This window comes from Pezoporus occidentalis, unplaced genomic scaffold (genome assembly GCF_034315485.1).
Source record: "Pezoporus occidentalis ecotype Australia unplaced genomic scaffold, CSIRO_AGI_Poc_V1 ctg64, whole genome shotgun sequence".
Taxonomy (NCBI): Eukaryota; Metazoa; Chordata; class Aves; order Psittaciformes; family Psittacidae; genus Pezoporus; species Pezoporus occidentalis.
Genome location: NW_026915987.1, coordinates 966,779 through 988,535, shown reverse-complemented (window position 1 = coordinate 988,535; position 21,757 = coordinate 966,779). Strand labels below are relative to the sequence as shown.

Below are 21,757 nucleotides of genomic sequence, written 5' to 3'. Positions count from 1 at the left end.
AGAGGATAAACGCTAGATGCAACTCTTCAGCTTCCAGTGAGCATGTGAAAGGATGAGGGCAAGGAAGTGAGTGAAGGGGAGCAATCAGAAGAAAGAACAAATAAGAAAGCTAATTTAAAACAACCACCGTTTCTGCTTTTCTTCCTCTCCTAGAGTCTCATTCAGGGAATTTCAGTGGAGAATGAAGAGTATTCTATGAGGTAAGGGACAAGAGGTGATTTTGAACCAGTAACCATGGAGTTGTTGTGGGAGTGAAACAGCTAATACCAAAGAGCCCCAACCATCCTAAACATCAGCAGAAGCCTGAATGTAACAAGAGAGATAAGAAAAGGACATAAAGCTGAGAAGCAATATTTAGCCAAAAGTTCATTCTGTGCTGGATGAGCCAGACTAAAATCCAGCTCATCCTTAACATAAGGCTGGCACTATAGGAGGCGTAAAAGAGTAGAAACCTATCCTGCACCCTTAACATGCGACTTTGATTTTAACAAAGACAATAGACACCCACGGTAGAAATGTGCCATTTCTACATAGCTCTCTTAATGAGAGGAATGACACTTGTTCTCATTTGATAGATGAACCACTGATGAATACATCGCCCCTGGCAATGATAGCATGGTCAAGGAGGAAAATAATGTTCTACCACTTTCTCAGCCAAGAAATGTTTTGCTCTTCAGCATTTTTGCATATTGTGTTTTTTTTAGAGAGCAAGCACTTTTCTTCAAAATTCTTATTAGCTGAAGTAGTTTGATTTGTCCAAATAATTTCTTTTATTGCATACATGCAAAAAATCCCCCCCCCCCCCCCCGTTTTTTTTTCCCTGGATACTTTCCAGCTTTCATCTGGAAGCCAAATGCCTGAAAATAAACCCAAAATATTCTGGCTGAAAATCAAAATATTTCTTATTGGATTTCAGTTTTTTTTTCAAGCTATTGATATGCTGAGGATTGAGCCTTTGGCTTTAAGATGAAAAATGAACTTTTTTTTGGTGGAAAGAAGGTAGTTTTCTTCAAAAGAATCGATCAGTTGAAATCTTTTAATTGGCTTCACAGGAGCTAAAGTGGCGAAGTTTGGCATGGAAAACTTTCTCTCTTTAATATTTTCTTTAGAATAACATCATATCCTTTGCCCACGATCAAAGCTGTTGTAGTAACAGCATCCTCATTGTTACCTCTCACAAATACACTTTCCCTGGAAAATGAGCTGCTTTGATTCCTTTATCACCGTTATCATCATTGTAGATTGAACAGCATGAGGAGGCCTTGGCAGGGATCAAGGCTCTGTCACATCAGGTTCTAGCCACACACAGCAGAAAGATAGATCCTGTCCCAGAGTATTTAAACTCCACACATCTGAGGAGACAACAGCTGTATACAACAGACAGGCAGCAAAGCACAAGGCAATAAGATGACTGTGATTAGCACAAGAAACAGCGGTCACCACACACCAGATGCCCAGCCCCTGTTGATGTGTTGTCAGGTTTCAGCTTTGAGGTGACTTTTACAGGAGGATTTGAGGGAAGGTCAGACTTTGTGAATCTGCATGAGAAAACTTGTTTGCCACCAAAAGGAAGCCTGAATAGGAGTTAGCTAAGAGGCTTGAGGAAAGATAGGCTGATTTTGTGTGAACGAGCCCAAAGTTTTGTATCTTGCATGTAACAGAAGCATTTAACAGCGTGGAGATGCAGCAGACATAAATGATGCTTTGTCACCTCTTTGTAAGGCTGTGACAGGAGAGAGAAGACCTGGATAATCCCCCCCTAGCTGCAATTCTCAGAGGAACCTCTTGGATCCAGGCAACGACTCTAATCCCACCAGTAAATGGAAAATACCAGATTTCTCTGGAAAATTGTCACACCTTTGTTAATAGTCAAGGCACAAAAATCAGAAGCTTTTCACTCCAGACTAGTTCATTTTAGCTAGAAGAATGTTGGGATTGGAGGTGCCTTGAACAGAGCAACCAAGAATCCTGCATTGAATCGCATTAGGCAACACCACTGGTTTCAGATCACCAGGAAATCCACCTGCTTTCTGTCCCTAGACAACACAAAACAAGCAATGAGCAACTGAAACAGCTCCTGACCCCAGAGAGGATAAATCTGTGCTCTAGGGCAGTGCAGATCAGTGATTTCCCCACAAAAAAACTGTCATTTTATCCCCTCTCTGAGGTGTTTGGACCCTTCCAGTGAGAGTAAGAGGAAGAAAGCAGGAAAACAAAGACTATAAGGTTTGATGCTTTTCCTGAGGGACAAATAATGCCCCTAGGAGTGAAGGGTGCTGACCAGAAATACCATTGCTGGAAACCTATTCCACGTGCATGTGTGCAGATGTGGAAAAGCACAGCATCCCCATGGAGCATGTGCATGAGAAAGCAGCACTCTAGATCAAGAGAGGTTAACAGATTTTTGCTGCATTATTAAGTCTTAATTTCTCATTTATTAAGCAGATGCTATGTTCAAAGTTGCCTTTCCTTTAGGGCTTTCCCTGCAAATTGCCTCTCAGCTCTGTGTGCTTCCTCCCAGAGCATGGGTGCCCTCAAAATGACCCTTCACCAATTCCTTTGTCAGAACTAAACTGGAGCAGAGCTGGGTTTTATTGGACCCAAGGGGGATGTGACTGCTTTGTAGGCTGAAAGGCGTCAGAGCTGTTCCTCATGTGGCCAGGTGTGAAAATAGCTGCTGGATTGAGGTGGGCTGGCCTGATCCATCACCCAGCCTCCTGGGGACCATGAAACAGCTGGCATTTAAAAGCAGAACAATTTCCTGTGTGCTTGTCACTCCTTTGCAACCTAATAAGACATCAGGTAAATTACAAACCACTGTAATCCAAAGCAGAATCATTGTTACTCTTCTGAGGAGCCATAAAGTCTTGGGAGAACAAGGGTGCCGGGACATGCCTGGTTTTATATCCCGGTGGTGGTGTTTAGCCCACAGCCTGTGATAAGAATGTGTCCTCCTTGCATAATGCATGCCCAGCTTCATCTACATTTTCTTTGGGACTGCCATTGCCCAGATAAATCCTTCTTCCCTCCCCTCCCATTGCTCACCATGCTCTGGGCTGATGGAGCGTTTAGCACTCCTCTCCACCACCAGTTCTCGTTACAAGCCCCTGCATATTTAAAAGTGTTGTGTTGTAAAACTCAGGAGAAGAAACAAACCCCCGTGAATAATTCACAACCTCAGCCAGGCAAAATTAAAAATATATTTCACTATCAAAGGTCTTCTTTTAGATTTCCATGGATGCGAGTGGCAAGAAAAAGGAATGCGATGGAAAGAATGGCAAACCCACAAAACCACTCTCAATGCTTTACTGGAGTCTTTACTTGGCTGGCTCTTGTAAAATATGGTCCTGAAAAGTGATTTCCTCAATAAAAAGCAGTTTATCTTTATGTAGACTTCATTAAGGCCTGATGCAGGCAGTCACTTGTACCCTTCAGTGCATGGAAACCTGCTTTCTCTCACATTTCTTACAGATGGAGGGATGTTTTGACTGCCTGGGCTGCAAAAGCAGCCCGAGGACCTTTGAAGGACGTTTGCCACATGAGAGGCCATTTGACTTCAGTGGAGCTGCGCCAATCTACCCACCACCTAATTTGTGCATGAATCATATGCACACATCTAATCTCATCTCCGTCTCACCCCAGTGTCTGCAAAATGCTTTGGGAACAGACAGATGGCCAGAAATCCCTCAAAGTTCACTGCAAACTTCGCAAAGTGGCAAGGCTGGGAGTCAGGTACATTAGAAGAAGCCGCAGCAACAAAGTGTACTAAAACTAAGACCCTTCTGCACTGCAGAATCCCTCTTAACAGACAGCAGTTCTCAAAAGAAAAGCATTTAAATACACACCCCAAAGGGGTAAAGAATGGCAAAAATAACACAAGAGATAAAGAAAAATCAGCAGCAACTATCAAGGAGCTGCTATTTTTCACCCAGTTTTCAATACTCAGTACTTGAAATGTTCGTGCAGCACCCATAGCAGTGCACACTCATGGGTTAACGGCCCTACAGCGCTGTATCTTATGTCATCACTGACATATTCCACTTGCACACACAAGCCTCTCTGCAGTCCTTGCACATACACTGAGTTTTACTCAACTATTGTTTTTTCAAGAGCCTACCCCACATTACTGTGCTCACTTATGTATTCAGCACAGGCCTTTCTGGCTGCACACATTCCCTGCCCAACTCCTTGAACTCCCTCTTCCTGGAGCTGTTTAAAATTCCTCCAGTTCCAGCAAGAAAAGATGATTTTCCCCCTAAATTTGGGTTCATTCTGGAAAGAAAAAGGAGAGGGATCACACATCCTATTGTCAAATGAAGGACAGAGGAGCAGGAATGACAGACAGGCTTCGCAGCTAAATGAAGCATGTTTATCTTGACACACACCGGTACACACACACTGTTGTCAGAGGAGCACCAGTGCACACGTAGCACAGATGCTGAATGCACACACATCACATTGTGAATTCATTTGCAAAGGCTATTTCTACTCCAGGGATGCTCCCACCATGGGACAGGCTTCAGCTGGTGGAGCTGCATCCTGGCTCCATGCTACCAACCATCCTCCAAGGTGCTTTGTAGGTGCTGCCCAATGCCTTCACCCCCCCACCACCCGTGTGAGGAAGCCGCCCAGGTTGCCACCTACCTCCCAGGGTGGCAGAGATGAGGATGTGGGTGCCGTACTTTTTGATGATGGTATCGATGAACTGCTGCGTGGTGGGTCTCCTGCCCAGGAGGCGGATGCTCCTCTGAAACTCAGGCATCAGGGGCAGTGGATTGTGGAGCAGGTCCCTCCGCTCGATGGCTGTGTTCCTCACCTTCCAACGGGCAAACTCCCTATGCGACAACATAGGAACACAACAGGGGTGAGGCTCTGAGTCTGGAGGGGAAGGGAGAGCCACCGGGGGCAGGAAAGGAGGGAGAAAGGGACAATCCTGTTGAACATCCCCGCATGGACACACACATGGCTAGACAAAGAGAAAGGGTGAGGAGAAGGAGAAAGGAGAGACATTACTGCACAATGACAATACACTTTAAGGATCAGGGTCTGGGCTGATGAGGAGGTAGCCTCAGAGTTTGCAGAGATGTGTGGAAAAGGGCTGCATTTCCCTTCCAGCAAAGGAAGTAGGCTGGCCCTATCATCCACACTCACTTTGAGGTCTTAAACCTCTCCATAAAGCAGTAAATCCTAGTTTGGGTCAGAAAAGCTTATCAGTTAGACTGCAGATCTAGCCCAATCTGATCATTGCTATACTCCTGTGTCCACAAGCCTTCGTGGCATGCTTTTGCAAAGCAAAGCTGAAGGAAACGCTTTCTCTAAGCATCTTAATCTTTCAGCACCAGGAGTACAGCAAAAGATCATTCAGAAATACAGCCTAAAAGGATCAATTCAGATATAAGCAGAGGCCAGGATGAAAATTGAGGTTTTGGTTTTCTTCCTTTCCTTTTGTAAATCAAATAAAGTGATTTTCAAATCCCTCCTTTTAAACTGAGAGTTACTAGGGGGCAAAAAGTGATGCTTGCAAAAGCAGCTCTTTATTGCAGGTATCCATTCTGAAACAACACAGAGGGAAATGCCTAGAGAAAACCTTGCACATCTGCGATCTGAAAGACAGGCCTCAAACATTACCAGCTGAGCACCTAAAAGGTGAGAAGCCTGTTAATGTCATTTGAAAACTATTGAGCAAGGCCTTCTTAAAAGGCAAGGATATTATTTATAACTCCCCTCCTGCAATGCACCTGCTCTATCTTAAGCTCTCTGCCAAATAATCAAGTCACAAGCTTCTCTGTCACTTTTCATTCACTTATTCCTGTAGCTCGGGTTTAAGACAAAGCTTTAAGTCGTAGATGTTGGGGTTTAACCCCAGCTGGCAACTGAGCCCCACATAGTCACTTGCTCACTGCCCCTTCAGTGGGAGGGGGGGAAAGAATCAGAAGAATAAAAGCGAGAAAACTCATGGGTTGAGATAAAGACAGAGTAGAAGCAAAGCAAGCCAAGGAATCCATTCACACTTCCCATAGTCAGGCAGGTGCTCAACATCCCCAGGACACCAGGGCTCTACCATATGTAACAGTGACTTGGGAAGACAAACACCATCACTCCCAACATCCCCCCTTTCTCCTTCTTCCCCAGCTCTATACGCTGAGCATGATTCCATATGGTCTGGGATACCCTTTTGGTCATTTGGGATCAGCTGTCCTGGCTGCATGTCATCGTCCCCCCCAACCCCTTGTGCCCCCCCCAGCTGCCTGATGGGATGCGAGGAGCAGAGCAGCGCTGTGTGAATGGCTGTGCAAGCGCTGCTCAGCAGGAGCCCAACAGCCCGGGGCTGGCAACGCTGATTCCATAGGAACCAAAACATCCCGGGGTTGGCACCAGTTCTCAGCACAAACATCGCTGGATTGGCAATTTTGTTTCCAGCACCATCGCCCCATACTGGCTACTATGGGAAAATGAACTCTATCCCAGTGTTAGAGAAGAAATTAGATTAACTATTCTCTCCAAATAGTCCTGTTTAGCATTAGTAGCTTAACATTAGCAGCTGAAGTAGCTGAAGACTTCAGCTGCACAAGCTGACGGAGAGTAAACTATGAGGAAATTAATGCTGCTTACACAGAACCAGCTGGATTTAGCAGATACAAGTGGGATAAAGAAGGCAAGGACCGAGGAAACAATTCCAAGAGAACAAAGTACCTTCAGAAGAAGGCTAGCCCATAAGAAAATGAGAGACAACCGACCAATATTACGTGGCTGGACTTGGGGAGGGTGCTGGTGGTACAGGTATGAGAGGCATGAGTTGGAGTAGAGGTCCCTCTTCAGAGGCACCCAGCTCAAGCTGTAACCTAAGAATTAATAAAAAACTAACTGGAAACCTTCACTTGGACTTGGTATTCTCAGTGGGATCCTATTGCCCAACCCTGTTTTGGTGCTGTGTGTTAATCCATGACACCCAGTCTGACCCATTTCAATAGGATTGACAATACCTTGCATTTCTGATCAAATTGTGTCACCCGGCACCAGCAATCCCAGTTTGTAGGTAGAGAACCTGGTAAGCAGGCAGATTTAGAAGATGTTTTAAGTTACAAAGCCAGGATCCCAAAACAGATCTTTTTCTCCCCAGGTTGATCCTACTTTGTGTGCATCAGGTTGTTTTACTTAATGCAGTTATGCATGTATTTAGATTGCACCCATCACAACACCCCAGGCTGCCCAGCAGTAGCTGCATTCATTAAAATAGGAAAATGCCAGCTTGTTACTTAAATATGTCTTTACACCTGAGCTAAAGCCCCCTCTGTAGCTTCCAGGCTTTCGTAAGGCAAGTAAAAATGCCAAAACAAAGCACCCTTCTTTCCTCATCCAAAGAGCCATTAGTGTCAAACCTTGAAATCCACAGAAACACTGGTCTTAGCTAAAAAAAAAATAATCAAAAAAGGCCAAAAAACCCACCCAAAAATAACCTTTACACCAGGATCTTACTACAAGGAGTGGAGAAAACAGACCATTGGCTCCAAAGTTGTCTGCAGGTAATCAGTACATCACTAATGTGTTCACTGTATGGAGTAGAACATAGGGAGTTTCATCTGCTATCCCAGAATAGTGTCCAATCCCAGTATTTAGAATGTGTGGAAGGGATATGTTTGGGGTCCCACACTTGATTTTTGAGACAGATAAAACCTTAAAAGTAAAGATAAATAGCTTCTGTCTGACAGTACAGAGAGAGGTTGCTCTTATTCCCAATTTGTGTTGCAATCCCAGATCTAACTATACAAAGAAATCCTCTTCGCATAAGGAAGGAGTGGTCTGGGAAGAGGTATATCTGAGTGCTGAAAGACAGGCAAGGTTTATAATAAATACAGATTCCCATGTTCCTATCATAAAGATTATCACTAGCAAACATAGGAAAAATGCCATCTGTGCTTCTCTGCAAAGAGACAATTATTGCTTCCTGTAAAACAGGAAAGCAGTGAACAATGAAGATGGGAGAAGGTAGGAATAGAGACTGGAAACATGGTAAATGGTGTATTCAAAGGGGAAGTGGGTTCATTTTTTACATGAGGTCCAACAGCATCTGATTATACCACTGGCAGGAGGAAAAAAGGAGGAGTTCAAAAGAAATCATTGCCGTATCTTCAGCCTTGCCTGGTGCCAGGAGACAATTCCAGTCCCTGTTCATGCAGAAGAGAAGCCTTTAGCAGAATCCACATCTAAACCAACTTTTGCTCCCCCTTACTTCCTACGTATGTCACCCCTCCCTGGGGCTTCCTGCTCCTAGGGCATATCACTGAGGTGAAAGCCCAGTTCTGCTATACTTTCCTAACGTTTGGATGTGTGGCTTTCATAGCTGATGAGAAAAGCTGAGCAAATACGTTATGATGAATAATTTATGCAACTAACTTAGATGTTTATCTTCTGCTCATAGAATATCCATGAGCCAGTTGCCATTACCTATAATTTATGTATTATTTGAATTTATTTAGTGATATTTTCCAAGCTTTTTTCCAAGGTTTTGCATAACATTTGGCTGTATCCTTTCTTTGGTTGGGATTGCTCAGGCAAACGATCTGGTATTGTGGAGCTTCCTGATCAATGACCAAAAATACACTTTAAGCTTGGCTTCCCCAGTTCCAGAGGACTGTATATTGAAAGCAAGCCTTTAATATTAGCAATCTTCCACACAACCTATAGAACTCTGTGCTGGAATATGCACCTGAGGTCAAGATAGTGGTAGAGAGTGGCAGAAAATAGACAACATTAATAGATACGTCTAGTGAAATTACTTAGCATTACTGAGGTGGTAAAAAAGGTGAAGTATATTTGCAGTGAACTGTATAGCTCTGACCTTTGGAATGATCCAACCTGTAACTCCTGAAGTCTGTGATAAAACACCTCCAAGAACAGGTTTTCTATTAGCTTGCAATGCGGGACTGAATTGCATTTCCTGCAGAAGCAGCTTCTATTGGCCCAAACTGAGTTCATGGCACTGGCAAGTGCACTCTTATTTGTCTCCACTGATTCCTTCAATCTGGGAATCTTTGGATGATTTACCAAGGCCTTGGATTCAGGGATGTTGTGTCTAGAAAGGCATTGAAATCTTTCCTCTCAGAAATCACTCTCAGACCCCATTTCACTGTCATTGCTTCTCAGTGCCATCAGGGACACCACGGTCTTGATGCCACTGCCTGGGAAGCACAGGTGAAGCCTCTACAGGTCTCAAGGCACTTATAAAGACAAATAGTGCACTGTTGCTCATTTTCCCGGTGAAGAAGTTGCCAAACTTGACCAGGATTATGATGGCACTCCATGATACAGTTAAGATTAGAACAGTCTCCTGACCCTCAGGGGAAACCCCCAACAAGGACCTGAATGTCTGCCAGTGGGGAAGCTTTTAAGGGCTTTGGAGAGATGATAAACCTCTTAGCAAGGAGGAGGAAGAGTGTGTATCTCTGATGCAGAGATGGGATAAGGAGAAACTATGACCTAACGTCTGAATAGTGGGGGGAGAGGCAGTTGTTTATGCTCTAATGTCTCGCCAGTGTAGACAGCCCATACTAATGTGGAGTGTGCCCAGGCAAATGCATTCCAGGTCAGCAGAGGAGAGTCTGCTCTCTTCTGGTGAAAGCACTGAAGAGTCGACTCTTCTAATGGCTGGAAAGGGTAGGTGGTGCTAATGCCAAAAGAGGGAAAGGAGAGGAAATATAAGGATGAAGTACTGCCTCAGGAAATGCGTATTTCAGCCCTTCCTCCCTGTAACAGTAAGGGGATGGTTTATTTGTATATGGCTATAGCTGAGAAAATGCTTGCCCCTTCATAGTTTGCATCAAGGCCATACACATCAGAGAGAGGGGGCCACCAGGGTTGTCTCAGTGTCACTATGACCCCTCCAAGGAAACAGGAAAAAGCAGGAGAAAATATTGAAAAGGGAGGAAAAGCCAAAAGCCTGGAATGGGTGCATCACCCAGAACCACTGCTGCACCAGCAGAGAGATGAGGAGAGTCCAAGGGCATAAGCATCGCTACCCAGGGAGGGAAGTCTGAAAGAGAGAGGCCATCAGAGCAAATTAAATTCCCCATTTTCAAATAGCCAAGACAACTAAAGTATGTGAGTGAACAAACAAGTTCAGCACAGACCTCAGGGGCTGGCACTCGAAACCAGAAAGAAATTAAATGCATTAAACAATGCTCGAGACAGAGTCTGTTTGAAAAGGGAAAAAGCAGAACAGGATGGCACTGAGCAAAGCCTGTAGCTGTCATGCTGACTGGAACACCCCAGCACCTCCTGATGCTGGATGGGCTGCCTGCAGGGCAGTCAGTGCATCCCAATCACAGTGCACACCGATCAAACAGGAGCAGCCCTAGCGCTCCCTGGGAACTGGGCAAGGAAAAGGCAGCAGCTCCTTTCTGTTCAGCACTTATCTTTCTTATAGATCGCAGCTGAAACGCCATCAACAGCTCCCGTAGGTGATGAGCAGACAGAGCCTCTCCAAAGGCAGCACCCTCTTCAGTGACAGCACAAGATGCAAACATCCCAATGTCCTCTGCCTGGCATATTGCACACATTATTGACTCTGCTGTCACTACGATCCCCAGCCAGAGACAGAGAACTCCAAGAGCCTTCTTGCTGTCTTGGCTTTTGGTGTATATACAAGAGCATGTGCCTAGGCATGTCTCTGCACCGTCTTTTCATCCAAGCATCTCACAATCGTCAAGACAGACATTTTCAGACACCCCTATGTGCACTGCAAACAAGTGTTATTAGCCGTTAGAATGAATGTGAAGCAAAACAGATTTTAAGCCTTGCCCAGGTAAAAAGCAAGTTCTGTATTCACACCAGAAACTTGGCCCAGTGTCTTCCAGAATCATTCCAGGTGCTGCTACAACAAAGCTGTTGGTTTGGAAGTCTTTGTCTTTCCTTTTCTTAGCCCAATTGTCCTGATCATAGGCTGCACAAAGGAATAGTTATCTCCAGTCCTCAGGGTGATAGCTCTTCCAGGTTACTGTGAGCCCTTGACTCTGCAAACAACACCATCGGGGCAGGATATGAGCATGAGAACAGCACTATAATGCTTATCTTTTACTGCCAGAGCTGCCTTAATGTGTCTGTAAGGGGGGTGGTGTATCTGTGATTATGATGGGGTCAGTGATGGTTTATTTCTAGTCTGCACCCTCAAAATGCCAGACAGCCCCAGGCTGAACGGTGTGATATTCCTTTAGCAGTTTACTCTGCAGTTTGGCCTCCTCTCTAACTAGGCCAGCATGAAGAAGCCAGTCTTCAAAGCTGAGCTTTTCAAAGGACCTACAAGAATTAGTTTCCTGTGAGGGTTTGGCACTCATCCCCCCTAATCTATTTAAGAAAACTCCAGTCCGTAGATTCAAACTAGTTCCAAATTAGAGGCTGAAGCTCTGCCATGAAAGAGAGAGGAAAAAAAAGCCCCTCACCGAAATCTAATTTCAGAGAAATATGAAAAAGGAATCACTTATGCAAAATGCTGTCAGGCTTTCAGCTTAACAAGCAGGCAAGCAGACAGGCAAGCAGATGACAGCTGGCAGGTGAATAAGATAAATAAATTGACTATTGATCTATTGATAAATGCTGTGCTGGCTGCAGCAGTTTTACTTCTATAAGGACATTTGCTGTGATAAGACCGAACCCAAGGAGAAGACTATCAGTGTTTGGATCACTCAATCACAGGGCTGATAAAACACTGCTTCTGAACTACTTGCTCCTTCACCTCACTGCTTGCAAAGGACAATAGATGAATCTTTTGTTGTGGTTTCTTCCCCTTGGTCTACATGCTTTGGCCATGTGTTTGGTGTTGGTCTGAGGTGTCTGAAACCTCACTACTTCCCTTTTTCTAGGCTGTAATTTCATCCCTTTGGATTTTCCTGCTACAAACAGAGTTTTCATCTCTAATATTTTCCTTAAAAACATGAACTATGGTTGAAAACTTGGAGGGTTCTGGGGTTTATTTCCATAGAAGGTGAGGGGGGACAAGTAGTAGATCCAGAATGACCTGAAGTTTGCAAGAAGTAATAAGAAATGACTTCAAAGTTAGGAGGATTTCCTGTGCCCTTGAAAGCATCAGGTAAACAGATTGTTCCAGCACTGAATTAAAAACCAATCAGGCAGACGTGACTCTGAGTCTTGTGTTCTTGCTTAGGATAGGACTACATTTGTCTCTCTTGGGAGGCAACATGTAATTGTTGGGTGCTGAGAACATTGATTTGTTTAAAAAAAGATGAAGCTGGAATAAATGTATTACTAGAGAGTCAAAGCAGAGTGATTCAGCATAGGTAAGTACAAGTTAAGAGACAGGCCATTAAATCTGATCATTGCAAAGGTTGCTTATTATTAAATTTGATCATGGCCAGGCCATGGCTACGATTCCTAGCTCTGACTTCAAACCTGAACACAGCAACATTGTGATCAATCACAGGCAAATGTGGTAGAGTAGGTTACTACCCCCTGAACCAATCAGTCATCTTCAAGTTACATGTTTATGCAGCCTCAGATTACTCTGAAGTTTAGAATTTACTGTGCTAGCTCACCAGCTACCTTCATCTCCCATCTATTCATCTGTTATCACATTTCACCCAAGCCAGCTGCTAAATTCCCTTTCTTCCCACCCTTCAGTTACAATGCAACCTACTTGTGGGACATTTATTCCACTCAACTTTCCCCATAGTGTTCTTTGGGCAGATTTCATTGCAAAAAAGCACCCACCCTAGGCTCTAGAGACACCCTTTCCAATATCAGCCTACTTGAGCCTTGTCCACCCTTGGAGACTTGCTTTAAGTGGTTCCCATTACTGTTAACACCATTTCAGCTGGTTTGAGTTTTGGGCTGAAGGCACTTCTAATCCACTACCATTTACATCGTGGTTGATACCAGCTGCTGGAAGCTGGAGTGACATGTCTACAAGAGCTCCCAGCATTGTTAGCACTGCTGCAGCTTAACAAACATTATCAGCAAGAGGAAATGTTCTGTCCTGTTGCTGTTTTCATCCTAAAAGCTTACCTAAACCAGACATGGTTTATTAAGCTACTGAGGAAGCTATTCTAATAGGCTGCAGGGTCCTGTGCTCCAAGCACTGCAACGGACAATAGAGACACCCATTCCTTCACTATGAATCAGGGTAAAAATCACAAGAGATACAGCCAGACCAATTCCCCATTAAAATACCTGAGCTAGCCTAGAGAAACACATCTATGAACCAGGCATTCTGGGTTCTATAGTTGTGATTACAACAGCACTGGCATTTTCATAGCATGATCTCCTGGACTTAGATTTCTATGAGTTTGACTCAGAATTCAGGATCACGCAGATGCTGGGAAGTCAAGGAGCTGTCAAGAAGCTGCTTTCAAAGAACAACACTTGAAGCAACAGATGGAAACATCTGATTCACTGAAGGAATTTTAGAGAGTTTTGAGGAAACCTGGGATAATCTGTATGATCTCAGGTTCTCTTCTCCACACTTCTTCCATTTCCCTTCTTGTGCACTGCTTTACTCGACACAGAGTCCTTGTCTAGAGAGCTCATGGCATACATCAGTCAATTGCTTTTAGCCAACAACAGGTTGGAAGAGAAGGTAAGATACAAGAGGGTGAGATAACCAAGAGAGACCTTTTCACATTGGTGATTTTGGACTCTAGTAGGTTAGAGGATTAAACTCCTGAAGTTAAACTCCCTCTTCCTATGGGTAAGTAGTACATGAAAGCATTTAAACCTGTTACTTCTAAAAGCAAGCTTAAAATGCAAGACTAGCAGAAAGGCTTTCATTTATAGTGCACCTAAAATCTCATAGCGGAGGACTGTCCCATGCTAAGTCATGGTGAGCACTCTTTACCCCATGGACCCCGCCCCAAAATTCATCATTATATTCACTGCCTACCAGTGTTCGTATGAACACAGCAGCACAAATAAAAGGCTATAACAAGAACTTGATTTGGAACAAGTAATTTCATTAATTTGCACTTGCTTTACTTCCTGAAGATATAGGTGTGTGGACTACAGGCTTTTTTGCCTTTTAGCTGTAGCAAGCTGATAACCTCAGCCCTTGACACTATAACCCCAAGCTTTGCTCTTGACTTACCATGATTCACAGCCAGCTCAGATGAAATAACTGTGAGAAATGTGGACTTGAACCTTAATTTCTCACATTACAGGCAAGGGTACCTGGCTACTGCTCAACTGGCAAATGAAGCACAGCATTTATCAATGCTGGGAGAGCAAGTATCAGGAATTTAGCCTTGATTACCCCTTTTTAACTCCAAAAGCACAATCCTTTCCTCCAACACAGCATGGAGCCATGTTTCAAAACTTGAACTGTTCTTAGGAAATGGAGACATCACCCTCCCTCTGGTCAGTTGTGCTACTCACTTGGCAAAGGCTCAAATTCACTGGTTTCAGGAGGAAACGAGAAAAGTGATGTTTAAATACAAAGCCCCTCCTGCCTCCTATCCCCTACTCTGCCCTCAAGGCCATCCTGGCAGAGCCACCTGGGCACAGCTACCATGCTTGCGGGCTCAGCAAGGACAGGCAGTGATGGGAAAATGGGAAAGCTGTCCCATCTCACTCATCCCCTTGCCCCTGAGTCATTCTCAGCTGATGGAGACATAAGTGATCATGTAAGGCTGGTGCTGGTGGGTGGCTTGGATGCCTAAAGACTTCAGCAGTTGGCAAAGCCACCTGTTTACATCAGGGATCTGTTGCTGCAGGCCACATGAGGGACTTTGGTCCAGGTTAAGTGAAGTGAAGGCATCCATAACCTGCCCTGCCAGTGAATATCCTTCAGCTGGAAGGGCATGATGCAGGCTGCATGTAGAGAATGTGGAGGGAAATCATGGCCTGCTGAGATGCAATGGGACAGACCCATCACTGCCTGCTCCTCAAGCCATACCTAGATCCAACACATGGTCACAGCCTCAGAATAACTCAGGAGATGTGATGAGGACTAGCAACCTTCATCACCATGCTGCTGCAAGCAATAGTGCATTCACAAGTACATGGTTTAAGTCTAAATGCAAGTGAAGAAAAAGTGTTTTGACATCATAAAACCCCAGTCCTTTCTCACACTGACACTTTCTACTTTATTCCTATAGTTGTGACATTTCCTTCAAGTTGATTTAGGAGAAACCTGGTTTCCTCTCATGTTTCCTCATCCATTTCTGTGCCTTTACCTTAAGAGCTGTGGCTCAATAGCCTTTTGGTTTTCAAGCTGTGCTGTTCGGTTCAGGCCGTTCACCAAGGGCTGTTATTTTAACAGTGACATCCAGCGAGCAGGGATATACACAGCTGGTATATGCAGAGACTGTCCCCTCTTGGGATAGGATTCAGATGGTGACTGGGCCTGAAATTACTGTCGAAGGGCAGAAGGTAAGAGGTGAAGAGCTGAAATAATTAGGCTGCAGAGTATAACAGCAGCAAAATTCAAGCCATCCATAATGAGAGACATTTGTGCTTTGTTCAAGACTGAAAAAAACCCAAACTCTGTCCCCAAAAGCCTGTGACATTTCAGAGTTACAGTAAAATGGAAGAAATTTTCTCTAGGAAAAAGGTGACCCATTTCCTCAGACTACAGCCCTCTTTAGGGAAAAAAAAACCACAACCCTGAACACAAGCAGTGAGAAAGCCTTGAACATTCCCTGGTTGCTCAAACCCCTCATTTCAAAAAGAATCAGGTTTGATGTATTTAATTTTCCTTCCTAGTCATGCCATTTCCAACTCAGACATGTTTTGATGGAGGCAATAAAAAGACTACAGTAAAATCCAAACTCACAACCTCCTGAAGAAAGGCAATCTCTTTGCATGTTGCAAAGTGGGCTGCAATAAAAAGATAACCATGTTTTTTGTGCAACAGTAAGGAAAAGCTTTCTTTTTGCCCTGTCCTATCCAGGGAACAGGGAGTAGTGACTGCAAATCCTTTTGTTTGCTGGGTCTGTTTGTGAAGCACTTGGTTGTTCACGCACGTGCTTAGCAATTTCCCAGTCATGAGTCACGTTTCCCTTAGCTGTTAGTTGTGACTTTGATACATGGTTCTTAAAGCACTTCTAAATGTGTCATTGTAGACAGAGAAGCTATCACTTGTTGAAGGTAGCAGGGGATGTACAACTTCTCCAAGGAAGAGATCCAGCATAAAGGACAATCACGGACAAAATTAACCCAGAGGCCAAAGCATTTCATGAGCAAGGACTAAAGGAGATGGTGGGGTCAAGGCTAAATTTGCTGCCCATTTAGCCTGTGCCCAGGGTTCTCTCTGCCTGCCCTGTTTCCCCATCACAGTCAGTAAGGCTAAGGGTGGTGATGGCAATGTACAAACACAACCCAAGAGTCACAGAGCAGAAGTACGCACCCACCAAAACCACCACGCATAGATTCCCAAACCCCAACCCTTTGGGAGGACACCAGAGCCATGTGCAAGCAGTGGAAAAACATGGAATGAGTTAGAGCATTGCCACAGTTGGTGTTGAACCTTACCTATAGCAAAAGTGAGAAGGATCCACTGCACAGCCCAGCATTTATCGTCTATGAGGTAATAGGACCCCAAAGACTGTGAAATCAATTTAATGAAATGCAAACCACTTCCTTTGGGAAGGTTGTGTTGATTGTTGACTGCTGTGTTCAACATGTTCAGCAAAGAACATGCCAGATAGTCTTGGAGAAAAGGCTGAAGAGCTCCAAGGCCTCCAGCAATGCTAATCTGTACCACTGCAGGTTGTGCCTGTCTGAATTCCTGCAGTGTTATGAATATAGCATAGCCAGGAGACTCTTCTAGTGTAAAAAAGGCCAGGTTGGACACAGGGGCTTGGAGCAATATCCTCTAGTGGAAGGTGTCCCTGCCCATGGGAAGGGTTTGGAACTGGGTGAGCTTTAAGGTCCCTTCCAACCCAAAACATTCTGTGATTCTATGGAAAAAAAGGCCACCTTTCTTAACTAAGCCTCAAATACATCTTAAATAGCTGAAAGGGGCGTATGCTGTGGGCATAAAATCTGCTGCATATTGGAGGGAGCTCAGTGAAAGGGTACTACGTGAAAACTGCCCCACAACATGCACAGAGCACAAGTCACTCAATTCAGCTACTAAAGTGGTAAAATCCACTCACGTGCTGAAGTCCGGATATGAAATTCAGGTCTTGAAGAAGTTAAGAGTAAAACCTTCTTTAGTGCAAGCAGCATCCAACCCCACGAGCAAAAGCAGTGCCAAAGCCCAGCAGATTCCTAAGCTGTAAGCAGGGTTACACTCCTCCACCCAAACTTATGGTTACGGGCAGGAGCTGAGTCCTGCTGCTAAACAAAGGGCATAGTCCCTTTCCCTGAATACAAAACTCCCTCCTATGGGGCAAGATAGGGCCAGCTGCAGAGATTTATAACCTCACCATTCAAAGTGTATTTAGGGGAGAATGAGCTCAGCTGTGTGGGGAGGGGGTTTTAAGTTTAGTAAGGAGTGAAACAGAGGGTAAAGGGGGTTATTCTTAAAAAGGACTTTTAGATCTCTGGTTTTCATTTTGGCTTAGTAGGTATCTGCTTTACACTTTCATCGTGGTTCAGGAATCCTTTGCTGAGTCTGGGTGGGAGTGTCTGTGGGGCTGGTTCTTCCCTTCTTGCCTGTGCTTTCTTTCATGGTAGGCTTTTTTATATGTGTTAAGTTAAAGTCATGATCTCCCCAAGGAAAGATACTGGAAACAGTCTGGGGGGATCAGATGCTGCAGGAGAACTCCCTTCATATCTATTTTATGGAGTGAGGACTGGGCAAAGTAAAAGCATCATCTCCTGTGCTAACGAAAGCCACACATATGGCTGAATGAAGGATTATGTTCTATTGCACATCTGAGCCTCTGTTCAGGCATAATGAACTGGACCCCAGCATTTTGAAGCACATGCATATGTATATATTTATCTACTGAACAAAACAACAATATCTGCACTGCTGTTTATTTGTCTTCTGGGGTTTAAGATTTAAAGACTCATATTTTCTGGCTTTTCTTTGCAATCCTAAAAGACAGCCTACTCTTATTTTCTTTTTAATGGAAGTTGTGAGTTATACAATTATATGACTCAAGCCTGGAGTACTTAAAGGAGACAGGAAAAAAGCGAGTATGAATCCCCCAACTCTTACTGGAGAAAAATAAATAACTATATATATCTGTGCAGTCTGGTAGAGAGCTGGTTCTACTGTTTCCTGCTACTGAATAGGAACATCACAACTTCCAGTGCCCAAGGAAGTATCAGGAAGAAGGGGAAGAAACCCATGCCTCCTCACCATGGGCTACATAATTATCCCTGGGCTACATCCCTACCTTCTCTGAGCCAGCAGAATGCTTTTTAGCACTCCCCTCTGTAGCAAGGTGCTCACTTTTCTTCTTTCTCCTGCTCTTTGGTGGAATTCCTTTCCTTCTTCATGTTTCCCAGCCCTCATTTTCTTTTTCCTCTCCCCCAGCTGCTGCATTGAGCTGAGCAGCACAGATTTAGCATCCTACAGACCATATTCTTATGGCAGGATGCAGAACCTAAAGTAAACTTCAACTTGTCCACTGCAGGGGCTGTTGCAAGCCTGATACTGGGGGGTAGAAGTGTCTTAAAGCTGCCTCCAGCGGGAGGAATCAATTATATGACCCTGTGCAAGAGCATCACCCAGAGGCCTTCACAATAAGTGCATGTTTATGTCAAATGCTGGCTCTGCAGCAGACCCATTTGTTCTGCTCCTCTCACAAAGTCCAGCTCCTGGCTAATTTGCTGATGTCCAGGTATAAGAAGCAGTGGCTCCGTACTAAGGTGTCTTTTTGCGGCTCTGGTATTGCTCCTGCTTTAGCTGATTCCGAACAGGAGCTGTACCGGGTATTCCCCCTTCCCCGAGCCTCGTTCCCTGCCTGCCCATCTCTCCTTGCCCCATGTTTGGAAGGGCAGGTGGTGGCTGTATTTAAAGCCTCAATCTTCCTGGGCGCTGAACCATCACAAACAGCGCTCTCATCAGCAGCGCAGAGTTTCACTGACTGATTGTCTTCTGATTCTCTTTGGCATTTTATCCTGGCTGCATAGAAAGCATATTATAAAATCATGTTTGCGTTCCACGGATTATATCCGTGGCTCAGTGCAGCAGGAATATGAAGCATGACAAGCAGAGTGGCAAAGCCCCTGCCAAGGTGACAGGGGCCAAACTGCAGTGCAGTCACGGTGTATGCAGAGAGAAGAGCCCCTTGATCAGCCACGGGGTAGCCTGGGGGTGGTTTAGCTGTTGCAGTTCTCCTGACCGAATCTGTGCCACATGCCACAAATAAATGTTCTAAACACAGATTAGGTTTGTATTAGATGACTGCAAGAAGCCCTGCAGCTATTCAAAATCTGTTAGTCTTTCCACCAGACAGCCCCAGGCTAGAGCCTGCCATTCAATCACACCTGTAGCAAGTTCTGCAGCCTGTGGTAGAACTAGAGGATTATTACTTAGGTTTTTGGTCGTTACTTAGGTTCTGTTACGAAGGCCTGTGGTCTGCAAAAAGACCTCCCCATCTTATCCTAGAGGTTTGGGACTGTAATTCTTCAAACAGCAAAACATTGTGCCTGGTAGAGTGGGAGATAGGAAGCTGTGACTCTGTGAAGTCCTTCTAGTTAGGTGTTCCTTGGGTTGGGATACCAGATGCTAAATCCTCTCTGTCCTTCCACCACCTTCCATGTGACCCAAAAGAGAGGTATCCTGCAAGATCAGCTAGGCATGGCAGCAAAGAGACACTCTGAGTTGCCTATGCCGCAAAAATAAAGACAACTATCCTTATCAAACCGTGCTTTTTCCATCTTCTTCCTAGCTATGTTTCCTGAATGCCTCCTAGCACTGCACAGAGCAGTATGAGTGGGATATGACTGGTGGGATTCCTCATACCTTCCTCCCCTTGGCCTCTCTCCTGGGGAGAGCTGAACATGTGGACTACTGTTTTGAGGCTGTTTGACAGGAACATTCCCAAAACAGGAAAGGTGTCCACAGGAAAAGGTCAAGCAGAACCAAGTATCACCTGTAGAGATGATGTCTCCAGCAAGACACAGCTTGCTGGAGAGGTGGGAAAATGTTACCACCTCCCTCTCTCCAGAGCTGATTCTGGTCTCTAAAACACGCACTTGAGAGGGAGCTCCTCTATTTCCCCCATCCCTGAGCACAGACAGATCTGCCAGATTCTCCTACCCACATCCACTGCTCATCTAAGAGCAAGCAGTCCCCCCTCTTCACAAGCTGATCACAAGATGCTGGTGGTGCAAGAGGCTTCACGTCAGTGGGGCTGGCCATCTGGAACCCCCATCCAGCTCTTCATCTCATCGACTGTTTGTTCCCTTTCAGTCTCAGCTGAAATAGGATCTTTTTTCTCTCCTCCTTTGCCTGTGACTCTTATTTTCTCCCTCATACTGCCTCTGCTGCTATTTATGACTTACTCTCTGTAACTGTCCTATTTAATGCTGCAAAATGGTCGGGAACACAGTTTCTGTGGACGGTGTTGTAGGTAGCAAAGAGGTCCTGTCATTTACCCATCACAACGGAGCCGACTAAGCACGCCCCAGCACTGTGAGAGATGGAAATCTCACACCAACACCATGGATTCTTTGCTGCCCGATACAGTCAGGAGCACAGTGAAATGGTCACAATGCCTTGAAGAAGCTGTCAGGGAGATGCTTATGGGAACTTCTGGCCAAAGCAAGCAGCCTTCAGGATCAGACTGGGAGCTTCTTTCCTCACAGCAAGCTTGGAACATCACCTTACTCCTAAAGAACTGACTGCCCTTTCCTGGAGGAGCAGCTTGGGATGGTACAAGTGCCATCATACAGCCTTCACCCAGGCTGGAGCACACTCTCAATAGCCCATAGGTGTTACAGTCTCACCATTCCTGGAAACCCTGGGATCTGCAGGAATCAGATCAGCAGAACACGGATGAGTCTGTGAGGCTTCTTCCTACACTGGGATTTTTATCACATGAATGCCAAGCTGCAGCTGGTTCTGGGAAGTCCTCTGCCCACACGCTAAATAAATCCTGGTGTGGTGCACTGATTCTCTATGGAAACTGTACCCTGCATTTCTCTCTATAGGATTTGTTTCTTTTCAGGTTCCATAATAAATTAACAAGAAGATGTTTTCTTTACACCAGCCATAGGAAAAACTCTTTTCTGTACTCGATTAATCTTTAGTGATCTATATTAAATATTTATCTGAAGAAACGAGGGCTGTATTGCAGCAACATTTTCTATTATGAGACTTTATCATATCGAAAGATGTTTTCCTGGCTCTGCCTCCTTCATATACACCCAGCCAGAGACTCTGATGGAAGGGCACTCTTTTTTTTCCTTTCCTTTCTCTCCCAGTGACCTTTTCCCTCCGTAACAAGCTGCTGATATGTTAGAATTTACTGGGTTATAAACATTTTTTATCGAGTAGGAGGAAGCTGGGTGATTTGGCATCAGCTTCCCTAATAAAACCCAGGGGAGAGGCTGTGTGTTTGACACCTATAAAGGCATGGAAGAAGCTGCAGCCTCCTGGGATGCTGGTCACGGATGACAAGGGCAGTCAGTGAGTGTCAGTCACGTAGTTTTGCTCTGCTGAGGCACTTTTGGAAGGAGGCCAGTTTGCTGGCATGGGAGAGGGAGCTGGAAGGGACCTGGTAAAGGACTCCTCTGTTCTTTCCCAGTGTGACCGAAACTGTGTGGTCTATCACAGAGCAGTGAACCAGGATCCCTAAAACCTCTTTTCCTGCAACTGGGACATGGAGAGACACTTAAATAGTGGAGACAT

At 44.8% G+C, this 21,757-nt stretch overlaps 1 protein-coding gene across 2 annotated transcripts in view; it reads right to left on the bottom strand.

Moving 5' to 3' along the window:
- BRINP1 (BMP/retinoic acid inducible neural specific 1) overlaps nt 1–21,757 on the bottom strand; it is an 86,455-nt gene that overhangs the window by 22,111 nt on the left and 42,587 nt on the right. Inside the window, exons 1-2 of one of the 2 annotated variants that reach the window (XM_062640346.1) lie at nt 17,100–17,312; nt 4,645–4,835 (exon numbers count right to left, since the gene is read on the bottom strand). In XM_062640346.1, coding sequence (XP_062496330.1) covers nt 4,645–4,762 — 118 coding nt within the window. In that variant the 5' untranslated portion in view covers nt 4,763–4,835; nt 17,100–17,312. Of the gene's footprint in view, nt 1–4,644; nt 4,836–17,099; nt 17,313–21,757 lie in introns of those variants that run through there. The other variant, XM_062640345.1, reaches the window with a different exon arrangement.